The sequence below is a fragment of the Perissodus microlepis genome, chromosome 2 (genome assembly GCF_051167445.1).
Source record: "Perissodus microlepis isolate ML-2025 ecotype Zambia chromosome 2, ASM5116744v1, whole genome shotgun sequence".
Lineage (NCBI taxonomy): Eukaryota > Metazoa > Chordata > Actinopteri > Cichliformes > Cichlidae > Perissodus > Perissodus microlepis.
Window position 1 is genome coordinate 16142414 of NC_140462.1, and position 13437 is coordinate 16155850.

The following is a 13437-nucleotide window of genomic DNA, read 5'->3' on the forward strand; positions in this document are numbered from 1 at the left end:
TTTTTTTTTTATAAAATATTCAATCTAGGGCAGGGCTAAGAGCAGCACATTGTACTGTATCAATAATTATCTCTTTTACAGCGTTTCCTCCAAGCACATTATTTTGCCTTTTGATTTTGCTCCAGCCAAGAAAAACTAATCAGCTGAACAATAAACATTACTAGACTTATATCAATACACAAATAGTAAGAAACACTGTTTGTGGTAGGAATTGTTTTATGTGTTCTAAAGGCTAAAAGACAAAAGCGTGACCTTGGTTTGGAATTCACTGCGTTTATTTGTAAAATGTTATCACCTTGGGTGATGGTGCCACACTGCTTGAAGCAAAAAGCAGCAGTGTTTTTATGTAGTTAACAGTTCAGCAAACCACCTATTAAAATCTAAAGAGGTACATCTCGAAAGTGCATAATGCACCTGACCAGTAAATTCATGGACTACTTTATGATTAACTAGGTGACCATGTCTACTGTTGAGAAACAAATCGGGTGCCTAATATGCAACACACTGCAGCACATAGCTCTATGATACAGATGTGCATCGTAACCAAGAGTACCCTCTGATTTATACAAACTCAAACTCCAAGAAGATGGACATGTATCATAGCACTGTGAGTGTTTTATATAATTTCTAAACTACAATACAGGCTGATATTTTTACTTTTAAAACAAACCAGAGAAAAGAAAGAAAAGAAAAATATAACTCCCAAAGAAGGTTCCATAATGGTGACAATCTTTAAGTTGCATTCTCTCCCTCACTCTCTATACAGTATATGTACACACATTTTTTTAATCATTAAAGTACAGGTAAAGAAAAAAAAAAAAGAATTTTAGCCGTAAGGGAATAGAACAGATAAATACATAACATTTTACCTTCCTTAGAAAATTAAAGTAAAAACATTCCCACACACACATTGCTCACTATGACAGCTAGATCATTGGAACCCAGGCTGATTTTCAAGGCGCCATTCAAATTATTACAAGTCAACAGTAAATGCGAAATTATATATATTTTTAAAAAGAAAATAGCAACAGAGGTTTAAAGCACAAAAAGAGGACGGGCTCTGCTCATCAGGGGGGTTTTCTATGATAAGTGATGGTTTTTCAGTTCAGGTCGAATCAGACCTCAGGCCTTTGTCACAAAACCAGCATCGGGGAGGCCAGTGCTGTCGCATCTAGGAGTTAGTCCTTTCACAGAGTTCTTCGGTCAGTCCACTTTGACCACGCTGTAGATCTTATTTACAAACCAGAAGCAGGCGAAGAAGCCAATTGTACCTGAGAATAAAAGACAGGTTAGAATGAACAAAGTGTTATACAGAGACCATCTGTAGACAATGATGCAATTGTAATAGTAACTTAATATAATAAATAATAAATAGTTACCTGCCTCTATAACTACAATTATTGCATCATTCATCATGAATAAAATACAAAGTCAGTGAAAGAAAACAATATTTTAGAAAATTTTAGAAAATGCAAAAATGCATACAAGACAGCCAGTTGGTGTCACTGTCCAAATCTCATCCACTAAAAGGTAGAAAATAAGAGATTTTCAGCATTGGGTCTGCAATTTCCAATGCAAAACCAGCATCAGTGCTTAATTTTGTCAACGAAAGAGCATATTTGCATGAGCTCTGAAATGCTGATAAGGCAGACTGGTAAAAATCCTGCATCAACTGGGTATAAAAGTCCTATCTGACTACTCAATGAGAGCCACGCAGTCCAATCCCGAATTAAGCAGAGATCAAAGTTGGGATGAGGTGAAAGCCAGACAAGAAAATAAAAAGTTTTAAAAGGGGATATAGTAGGGATTAGCATTATTTGGATCAAAACTGGAAGCAAGGAGGGAAACTGTTTTTCCCCTTGAATCCTTGGATTACTTCTTGGTGATAATCTTGACATCTTATCCCCTTGGGACTTACAGCTCTGCCTTAAAACATTGTCAAACAGTGTTGCAGTGACAAGCAAAGCTGCAGTCTAACTTTTATCTGACCAACTGACAGTATAACACCAGAAAAGTATGTCATCATTCAACACGTGGCGAGCCGGATATCTTTAGGCAGCCAACAGACAAGGCGTGTATTTCCTGGTTATCTAGTATTTAATATGTTCCTATGTATCACAATCCATGACAATGTATGAATGTGGTTTTGATCTGCATAACAAAAGAACAAAAATAAAAGAAACTCCCTGAGAAAAGTGGGCTCCATCTTGTCAAACTGGAAAACCATAGAGAGAAAAACTGACCCAAATAAATCTGCAAAACTAGATCTGACCAAGAGGGACTCCTCCCAAAGTCTCTGATTTTCATTACACTTCAGAGAGACTAAAAATAAAATTATTCTGATTGGGCCATTGCAAATAACTGTTATTTAACAGGATTTGACACTGTGCTTCTCTACAGCCAGTAACAAGATAAGGAAAGAAGCCAACACTCAATATATGACAAGTAAACAAAGGTTGCACAGTAGAGGGAACAGCTGCCTGTAATAAATATTATATGAACAGGATGTTGAATCCTCCTTTTACAGGTGACCTGATGCAAATTGGAATCTCCGACCCAGAGAACAAACATTGAACTTCGCATGTATAAACGACACACCTCTTTCCACCAAAGACGTGCGATAAGCTCTCAGAGCTTTTTCATTCGTCAGAAATAAAGATCAGATAAGCTTTTTTTTTCTTCTTTTTTTTTTAAGAAAAAGAATGTTCAGTGCAATTAACATATGTGCAGCAGTATCTAAACTCTCTCTGTAATTAAGTCCTGACTACAAGCTGCAGTGTGATAAGACTTTGTATTGAGGTTACTGAGACTTAAATTCGTCCAAGATTTTTTGTTGATGCACCCATAGAATTATAAAATCCCATGTCGTCTTGCTGAGTTATCCTCTTCACAAATTCATGTGTCCACGCTGTCCGCCCGGGAAGATGACAACAATATCCTATCAGCCTTTTACAGCCAGTAGTAGTTTTTCCTTAAAATTTGGATATGACAAAAGGCTGTATTTCTGCAAGTTAAGCTAAAGCATTTTAACAGGGTGCAAGTGCCTAAATTAACTAGGCACCCAAAATAAGCCACTGACATAGAGGAATCTAATGAACCAAGTAAAGACATTGTGTTCGTTTTTCAAGTCTCAGTTAAACATTGTAAACACAACTGTTTTCCCCTTCAGTGGCCATAGTATTTGGAGCATTATGCGAGCCCTTTATTTTAAAATCATCTATATGCCAAGGTAACGAGATACTAACAGTAGCTCCTAAAAGAGCTCATTTTCAAAAAGTAAAGACCTCACCTGTGAAGAGGAAGAAGATCAGGACCATAATCATCGTGTATCCAAAGTAGAGTATAGTACTGGCCATTCCAATTATTTGCAGCTTTGAGAAGAAGTAGTGTACAGCATAGATAAACAGATAGACTGCTGTAAAGCCGCTGGTCAGGAAGGATCGCCACCACCAGTGGTAGTCCTTAACACATAGGACAAAGAATGACTTGTTAGAATTCAGTAATAATGTAATAATGACACGTCAACTAAAGTCAGAACCTGGGGGATACACAAAATTCAGGTACCTCAGCACAAAGGTGGAAGTAGCACAGCAGAATTGTTGCCTCAGAGCAGGTGATGAGCAGAATGATGAAAACCAGGAACAGGAATCCAAACATGTAGTACATCTGATGAGACCTGAAACAAACACAACATATTAATGGATATATGGAAAATTGTGGCACAAAAGCAAAATCCGGAGAGAGAATTCCTGTTTTTGTACCAAATGCTGTTGAGAATGAAGAAAAGCTGAATGAAGATGCAGCCAAAGGGGAGGATGCCACCCATCACTATACCAGGGATGGGTTTGGTGAAGAAGGACTGCTCAGGTATTTGACGGGGGATTTGGTTTGTTCGCACTGGTTGCTCAATTGCCTGCACAGAAGCAAATCGACACATTTAGTTAACAATCAGTTTTAACTGATTGCATAAGAATAATTAAGCAGGTTAACTCACTGGTTTCTTGAATCCAAAGTAGGCACCAACAAAGGTGAGGGGTACAGAGATTCCAAACCACAGGGCCAAAATGGCAACCAGAGTACCAAAGGGGATTGCAGCTGAGGAGCCCTCCCCCCATAGGATCAGATTCATCAAGAAGAAGTCTGCAAATACAATTCTAGGGAGGAGAGGTGGACAAAGATACACATGAGAGGAATAATAGCAGTTCACAAGGTAAATAAAAGGAGATTAACCGCAACACTCAAGGACAGAGCTGAAGTGCGACTGAGACTAATGAGTAGCAGATAAACAAATAAGAAGAGTAAACATACCCTGGGCACAAGAGTGCAGTTAGCAATACGTTTGTCTTCCACTTTTCACCTCCGAAAGCTGGAAAAAAAAAAGAATGAGAATTTCATGGTAAGAATCACAAAGTTTTGTTATCCTGTATATATGGACTCTAACGATTGAAAGTCATCACTGGACTCTTACTTTTGTAAAGACGTGCTGACACATAACCAGCAGGTGTACCCAGGAGAACCCAGAGTACCACTGCACAAGTCATGAGAGCCCCTCTGTTGGCCGGTGACAGGAAACCCAGACAGGCGAGGACTACAGTAAACAAACATTCATCAGTGCAGTCATCCATACATAGCATCACGATTGCAATTGAAATGCAAAAGTATCAGAAAACTTCACTTCTATCAGCTGCCCCATTACTTTAGACTCTACAATCCAACTTTGGCTTGACAGAGTCTTTGTTATGATTATTATTGATGGATGCTTAAAGGTAAATATATGTTGATGGGGTCTTTAGACATTTAGGGGGAAATGTGAAATAGTCCTTACAGAGAGTAATGAAAGTCATGATGAAGATCTGCGTTCCCTGTCCAAGGAAAACAGACAGCAACATCCCTTTCCTAGGGGGACGGAAAACATCCCCGTGCACCTGCTTCCAACCAGATTCCTCCTGTGCATCCTCCTGGGAAGGTCAATACGCAAAAATATACAATTAATTAGGTATTTGATACTTCATTTAAATGAACTTAAATGATAAAAAGCTTAAGGTTTACCAACTACTAAATACTAAAAAAAAAAAAAAAAAAAGTGAAAGAGGTAAAGATTAAGAAGGTTTTTACCAAAAGCTTTAAAATGAGGTGTAGAAGAAAAAAAACGCAGTAAATTCTAAATTATTTGCCTATTTCTTTAAACCTGCATTATATAGAAGTTTTAACGTACAGTTCCCACACCACATTTTATATTTTGATCGAATGTTTCTACAATGACACACACCCAGCACCCTAAATGTTTTGTTTAAAACAGATCTCGACAAGCTTACATATAGAGTAGATTTTTCCTTGGTCGATGGAACCTTTATCAAGTCTCCCTGTGAAATGTAACAAAATATTTATAATTCTGGATTTATCTTATTAGACTGAGTGGTATCTTATACTTCAGAATTAATTATTAGCCATATAACTTTGATGAAGATGATTTGTAGGCACCGTGTTACTACTAGCCATAAGATTTCAGAGTCTAATGCTCGTCACTTAAATGTTTTAGATAAAATGTAAATATTTCATTATGAACTAAGGCACTAGAACCACAACCATTAAGTAACCTTATAAATGCCAATAAAATAGTGGAGTAGAATATACACAACAGCGCACAGACACCAAGATAGAAACAAGGCTGCTCCTTAGAGCAGGCTGTTGCCTTAGAAAGACAAAGTTTTCATTGATATTGCTACAGTTTCATTCTCACTTAATATAGTTTACTTTTTACTTTACAACAAGAACTGATTATAGTTAAATTACCTATTAAAATAACATCTGGTCTCTTTGAGGTTAGTACTAACAACTGCAGCTTACATATATGCTGCACCAATAAGACAGAGACTTTAGTGTCTTTACCTGGTCCACCTGGTTGTATCTGGCAATGTCCTTGTGCAGAGTTCTCAGCATGATCATGGCAACCATTCCAGACAGGAACAGCACAATGACCAACGAGTTCATGATACTGGAAAAACAACAAGATATACTCCACGTTAGCAAACAGGCATCACGAGCAGGAGAGTTTGAGAGAAATATTTTTGGGTAAACAATGTAAAACACATCTTCAGACCTAAACCACTGGATGTTGGTGTGAGGCATGGAGACCAGGATGTAGTCCCACCTAGATGCCCATTTGATAGTATTGTCTTCCTGTTGGGGGAAAATTAAATCACAATTTTAGTTTTCTTTTTTTTCCACTCATAGTTGCAAAGAAAACTGTATATATTAGTTACATGTAATCAGTATTAAAGTTAGGAGGCCTACCTCAAATGTCACAGCGTAGGTGTAAATAATTGACACATCACCATTGAACTCTGCAGGGACCTCCATTGGGTTGCCTCCATCACAATTTAGGTTGTTCTCATCTGCATGTTTGATACTGTTGTGTACAAAACACAAAACAGCGTCATGTCAGATTAATACTGAATGTCATTCATGACATAGTGTGGCTGGTGGTTGGTTCATTCAGCTGCAACGTCAATGTAGACTAGCTCAAAATTTGGTGCTATCACATCTACTACAAATGCAGCCTTACCTCTTTGGCTCCAGAGTTGCAGCAACCAGTCGAGCTCCTGTCCATCCCTCTTGTTTGCCGCTGTGGTACTTGATCTTGATGTCCACATGATTGAAGACGTAAAATGTGTTCTTCTTGTTGAACTCAGACTGAAATAAATAGGATTATAAATATGATTATGATCATAACTGCAAATGTATCAAATAAATTATTTTTTATTAATGTTATATTAATATATTACTATTAGGGCTGCACGATTAATCGTTAGAAAATCGCAATCTCGATTCATACTTATGTGCGATCTCATTTCCAAATGACAACGATTTAAAAAAAAAAAAAAAAAAGACGACGACAATTGTACCGCATTTTGATCCGGGACGTAATCTGCATGAAAACAAGCGCTCACTCTTCCTGCTCAACAAATGACAAGGGCGGAGCCTTATACCACGTGATACAGAAGCTGTGCCGTGTGATGCTAAAATTAGCAGGGGAAAAAACAACGGAGAACACGTCAGGGATGACAAGAAAGTGACAGGAGAAAATCCATCCCGGTCAACCACCCAAACATCAATAACGGGAACCTTATACAGCGCTTCCCTATACCCGTCGAACTCCCGCAGACACAAAGAAATTACGGAGGCTATCACTTATCACCTGACCAAAGATATGGCTCCCGTCAACACTGTGCAAAACGAGGGATTTAGGAAAATGATCAACACCCTAGACAAACGCTACACAGTGCCGTCCCGCAACTATTTTTCTATTGTTGCACTACCTGCTCTATACACGCAGTGTCGAGCAACGGTGGAGACGGAATTTCAAGCAGTACAACATTTTGCGGCAACCACAAAACGTGAGACATTTGTTGTTTTTATGTTTATTTATTGTTTTTATGTTCAGTCTCAACTGTTACGAAGTTGATGTGCAGTTAATAAGTGCAATAAATATTTATATTGGAAAAGAAAATCGTGAGAGAATCGTGATCTCAATTCTAAGCAAAAAAATCGTGATTCTCATTTTATGCAAAATCGTGCAGCCCTAATTACTATAATATATTATTATCAATTAATATATTATGTACAATCCCAATGTATTTTGTATCTCCCTTAAATAAACAGGCAGCCTTAAAGTATGAAATATTCATATACAAATACACATATAAATGTGTGTACTGTCTCAGTGGCTGATAGTGCCCCACAGGCCTCAGTGTGAGCTTGAAGACATTTATAATGTTTAAGTAGTTTAATGTGTAGGTGCTGACGATAAACACATTTTTAATGAAAGCCGGGGAACTTCGGTAGCACAGAAACAAGTGGCTATTCTTTGTGACCATATGGATCGGTCCCTCATATTACCATTATTTCAAATACTCAAAAAAGCTGGTGTTCCGGGTATAATTGGCCGTTTTTGACTATTTTGATTTGGCCTCTATATTTCACCTTTAAAAACTGTTTATCTTGCCAATCTGTTATTTTCTCATTTTGACATACTGTATCAGCACAATTTATATAAATTCAGTCAAAATTTAAAATACGAGTAGAAAGTGATATTTTTGACTGTAAAAACCACAAGCATGTTTAACGAATCATTTTCATAACTTGAAATGCAAATAGAAATTGTACATTTTTAAAAATACGCACAAGTTTTGCAAACAACAAAGTTATATGGTACTATTTACCTAAAAATGCAGCCAAGGCTCAGACTTTTTTATATAACCATTTAAAACTATTTACAGAACAATCAGTTGTTCTGCATCAAATAAGAAGCACACAAATTATTTATGCAACTCTAAAAATAGTTTGTGTCCACTATAACACAGATGAGAACAGCACAGGGATAAACCTGCAGGTCTGACAGCAGGTGTGTCATTCAGTGTTTACACTGTAATCTGCCTTTGGTGGCTTTTTTGCAGCAACTGTGACATTCACTAGTAGAACTGACACACAAAACAACGACTACACTACACACTAACTACACAAGACAACACACTAACTTGAGACTCCAAACACGGTAAACGTCACAAATTTCTCATGTATCAAAACTCTCTCTCTCTCTTTTGCTCACTCCTAAAACTTCCCCCTCTTCCCAAACAACCAAATTCCACATGTCGTCATATCATTTTTTTGATTGGTCTACATGGTACATTTTTCCACCGATAGGGACGGAGTGTTTTTTCTTTTTTCACTCACAAGCAAAGCGTGTTTGCTTGCGCTCTCCTTAGAAAACACAGTTTTTACCGTTTCTTCCCAGAGTACACGCCACTGTTTTATTAAAAACAAAAAACATCGGTTTTACGTGGCCTATCAACACAATTTAAAAACTGGTATATAGTTTGAAGTCCGCATGTTCGACCCAAGTTGAAATGGAGACTGTCGACCCCAGAGGGTTAATCAGAAAGACTTAAGTTGGCTAGTTATGTATCGGGCTAATGTTTAAAACTTTCACTTGAGTAAATTAACTAATATCACTGCTAAGTAATGTTAGCTAAGTTCACAGCATATTCCATAATAGTGCTGCCATACTGCATCACACTCAGTGTATTTAAATCATTTCTCCAGCGAGTTTGATAGCAAGCAAAATAATAATCATCATTTAAAAAAAAAAAAAAAAATAGCATGTGGAACGTACACGTACTGGAAAATTATTTACTAGGACTCACCTATCATGCGACTGGAGAGCGCAAACTCCGCTCTTGTCGTTTTCCATCAAATACATTAAAACAGCAACCTACAGGTATGTTAGCGCACTCATCCCCGACTGGCCGAAGGAGGGGCGGGGGTCACACAGAGGCGCAAGGCAGCCCAGGCGGGGAAATTTTGCCTCTACATTTTGCGACTCATTTCATTTCTCTATCTGATAAGAAAACTATTCAATCAGATAGTTGTTTGTGGTGAATAAAATACAGTTACACTTTCAAGCACTTTTAAGCACCACATCTGAAATTCAAGCACTTTTCAAACCTTGAAAAGACAACATTAGAATTCAAGGATTTCAAGCGGAGTGATCCGCGGTAACTCGCTAACGGAGATTTGCCGCATTAATGTCATTTTAACAAGATTAACGCTGACAGCACTAATTTACACACATACACACTCCAATGGACGCAAGCAACTTAGGGTTCAGTATCTTGCCTAAGGATACTTTGACATGTAAACTGGTGCCAAATAACAATACCTGACCTAATACTCATAGGATGTCATTCTTTCTCTCTGTTACAAGTCCTGCTAATCAAACAGAGCTGGTTAGTCTTCTTTTGTGGAAGGTGAATAAAGGTCAAGACAACTTCTCTGATAAGTGCTGAGTGAAACAAATCTTTTCTTACTCAAATATTCAGTCAACCAGAACAGCATCTTTACACACCACTAAGTCTCAATGTACTGTCCAATCTTATTTTTTTAATCATAGCTTTTGTCAGCGGCTTTTTTTTTTTGTTTCCTGATTAAAACAACACGATAACTAAATAAAAACTAATGCACAAGGACAAAAACTATGTTGAAATGTATTGACACAAAAACAAAATAGTAGTACAACTACTCAACTGCTACAACTGCTCAATGTTTCTCATGAAAAGGCAACAAAATGGCAACACTTAGGAGGAGAGTAGACATATGGACACATGTTGCATTCAATGTCAAGGAAAACAAGACATTTTGTAAACCATGTGGTGCAACTCACCAGTAAAAACAAACTTTTAAACTTTATGAATCAATTTTAGATTTAGTCTACTATAATCTTATGATATTTAACCAACTAAAACTAGACTCAAACTAAAAGAATGACAAAAACAAAATAAATTTTTAGTCAAAAGTCTGTGACTAAAACTAAATCAACACTTGCTGTCAAAATGAGAACCTTACTGCCCATTCGTGTTGCCGGTAAGTCTGAGTGAAGCTCAAATCAATGAAGTGGCTGATTGACAGAAGGTAAGATAGACTGGGTGTTGTGTGTGTTACATCATAAATGTTGATTTTTACCACTCGGTCACACCTTTTCTTACATTCCTTTACTGAATAATAACCATAATTTGCATTCCTTCTTCTTTTTGTCCAGTGATATGTTCTGTATCCACATCACAATTATTTAAAGCCAGAAACTCACATTGATCACACATGCATCCTTAGCCCTGCCATCTCCTGCAACAAGGCAGCCAATGGGGAAACCTGGATTGCAGTACTTCTGACCATCTTCCACATCATAGCACCAAGTAACTGGCATGTTGTCAATGATCCTGTAAAAAAAAAAAAAAAAAGAAAGAAAGAAAAAAGAAGAAAAAAATGGGGTTAACTTCAACCTTGATGCATACAATTTATTAACATTTTCATCCATTGTACAAACAAGTACTGCAAAACACAAAGCATACACAAAAAAGAAAGTGTGGTACTACAGTGTGGTACTACTACTAACCAGTGGTGCTGATAGTTCAGCTGCATTCCCATTTTAAGAAAGTCCAGTTTAGCTATATCATCCTTGTTTCCTTGCTTGTAGGTTTTTGTGGAGCACACCAGCTTGCATTTAAAACCTTCATTAAATTTAAACTGGGGAGAAAAAAGAAGAAGATCAGAGTCATGTTACATCAACAGGATATAGTAAACAAACAAGAGTTAATTCACACTGTTCCTGATAACACCCACCTTGTATGGTGAAGACTCAATTCGTTCACCAAACAGTACCTGTCCAAGGTTCTCAGAAGGCCTTAATTCTTTGGCATCTTTGCAAAAGTCAAACCTTTAACGAAGTTTCAGATTGTCACACACATAGAAAGGATCACAATGAGACAAAAAAGGCCAGTTACATGCAATTAAGAGAGAAAAAAAAAAACATTAAATGCTACTTACACGTCATACTCATAAGGCAGAACTGATTCCACTGAGTCTAGGCGATTGACAAACAGCTGAATATCTGTCTGTTAAAAAAAAAAAAGAAAGAAACACTTGTGGATTGGTAATTCTATAGCACCTTTCTACTGAATTTGAGCACTCAAAGCGCTTTCTATAACAAGTCTCATTCATCCAATCATACACATGCACCATACGCACTTAATCTATGCCTATGCCACACACACCAACTGATGCATCGGGGAGAACTCAGAGTCCAGTTTCTAGACCAAGGATACTCTGATATGCAGAGTAGAGGAGCTGGGGAATCCATAGCCACCCTTCTTTAATTCCTTTTCTTTATTTAAATTTAACAAAGCTGCCTTACAAGCCAATTTGTGAGCAAAAAAAACAACCAAAGTCCTTGTTATGAGTGCTGAATAGTTAGGCAGTTAATACATGCATGGTTTTTAATAAATATGTACCAATTTGTGGTACATGACAAAGCATTTGTGGGAAAAAAAAAAACTGTCTTAATGTAATGTGTTGGACCAATACTGGGTGTCAGAACAGGTTAAAAGCCACTTATTATTGATTGTAAAAGAATCTGGACTCTACTGGAGGACGTCAATCTTCTATAAAGTTTTTCCATTCAGTAATACCCGAAGCCCTGTAATCCCTATGGATATTGGCACTGTTATTCTAACAAAACTACAAGTTGAAGGCGTTCAAACCGTGCATGTATGTATTGATTTACACTCACCCTTCCTTAACACACTAGTTGCCCGAAATTGCGCTTGTAAAATGCCTGTAAATGCATAACAGAGCCACCAGCCCCCTCTGACTAATAGGGTCAAACGTTCAGGTACTTCCTGTAATTCAGGTGTATAACGGCTTTTATTTCATCGCAACTGGACATCGTCAGGTTATCATTCAGTAATTGAACCAGCCCTATTGTGCTAAGTCTCATGCTAGACTGGTGAAAACAGTAATTCCAGTCAGAAAGAATTTTATTTAGTTGGCACTAGCAGTCAGCGCCAATAAAAAACAATTAACAATGCGCCAGAATATTTGCCTACGCTCCTGTTCCAGGCAATAGCCGAGGCCTAGGAGAGGGCTGTCCAACTAGCATGAGTAGGTAAGATTAGGAGACTGATATAGAAAACGCTAAATACCAATTCATCATCACATTTACTACGTTACATAACAATTTGAGTCGTAGGAATCAACCATACCTGGCAGTCTTCACCAGCTTTGGATTCTTCATCACAAAAACTCACTGGGGCTAAACCCGGAAGATAGAACGCCGAGAATGAACGGATATATAAGGCTAACAAACAAACAAGCGCAAAACCAGAATGTATCCGCATCCTCATTTTATTGCGGACACGGTTCTTCGAAGATTTTGTTTGCTACTTGGGGTTTTTATTCTTCGAAAGAAACGTAACGGCTGCTAGCAACGATGAGCTATATGCTAGGTCCCTGGCTTGCAGAAACAGCAACTGAGCTGAACGGTCTGGAACAACCAGCACGGCGCTGACGTCCACCTCTGTCAAGCTATGCGGAAGTCACAAGACGTATACCGGATGTTAAAATATTTTACCCTCAAAATAAATGTATATAATAATTAATCTGTTACCTCTAAAGGTTTAAAGAACTAATAACTGGTGTATATATGCCAGCAGTATGTTTTAGGTTACTTTATTTTGAATAAAAACAAATTAAAAGTACAATTCCATACGTTAATGCGCTTTTTATGCTTTTAATTTAACAGGAGAAAATCGGAAGTCAATGACACCGTGGAATTAAGACTGACGTTGCTTATTGATTAATAGTGATGGTAAATTTGATTCTTTTTACTGAATCGAGTTTTAATGAGTCACTCACCAAAGTGAATCGGATTTTTTGAGTCATTTGATTCACTGAGTCAGTTGACCAGAGAGTGCAAAAAATTAACATTTTCACTCAAACTTAATTTGTTTCTCTTTTCAGGTAAATCCCACTGCTAAGATGAATGATTCTAAAAAAAACAACAACTATTTTATAGAGCAAAAAAGAGCAAAAACATTTCTAAAATTA

At 37.4% G+C, this 13437-nt stretch overlaps 1 protein-coding gene across 2 annotated transcripts; it reads right to left on the reverse strand.

The window, feature by feature from the left end:
* Positions 1-257: 257 nt before the first annotated feature.
* Positions 258-12925, reverse strand: tm9sf5 (transmembrane 9 superfamily protein member 5). Of its 2 annotated transcripts, XM_084950193.1 has the most exons (18): positions 12594-12925; positions 11380-11447; positions 11176-11269; positions 10949-11079; positions 10643-10772; positions 6566-6693; positions 6295-6409; positions 6101-6180; positions 5890-5995; positions 5316-5363; positions 4826-4958; positions 4469-4588; positions 4309-4366; positions 3995-4154; positions 3762-3913; positions 3565-3676; positions 3290-3461; positions 258-1271 (listed from the first exon to the last, which is right to left on the reverse strand). In XM_084950193.1, exons 1-18 carry the CDS (start codon positions 12732-12734, stop codon positions 1204-1206), a joined length of 2016 nt encoding a protein of 671 aa, XP_084806319.1. In that variant the 5' UTR covers positions 12735-12925; the 3' UTR covers positions 258-1203. The 2 variants fall into 2 exon arrangements, with proteins under 2 accessions (XP_084806319.1, XP_084806328.1); XM_084950202.1 differs by lacking the exon at positions 5316-5363 and having other exon boundaries at positions 12594-12924.
* Between the last annotated feature and the right edge of the window lie 512 nt (positions 12926-13437).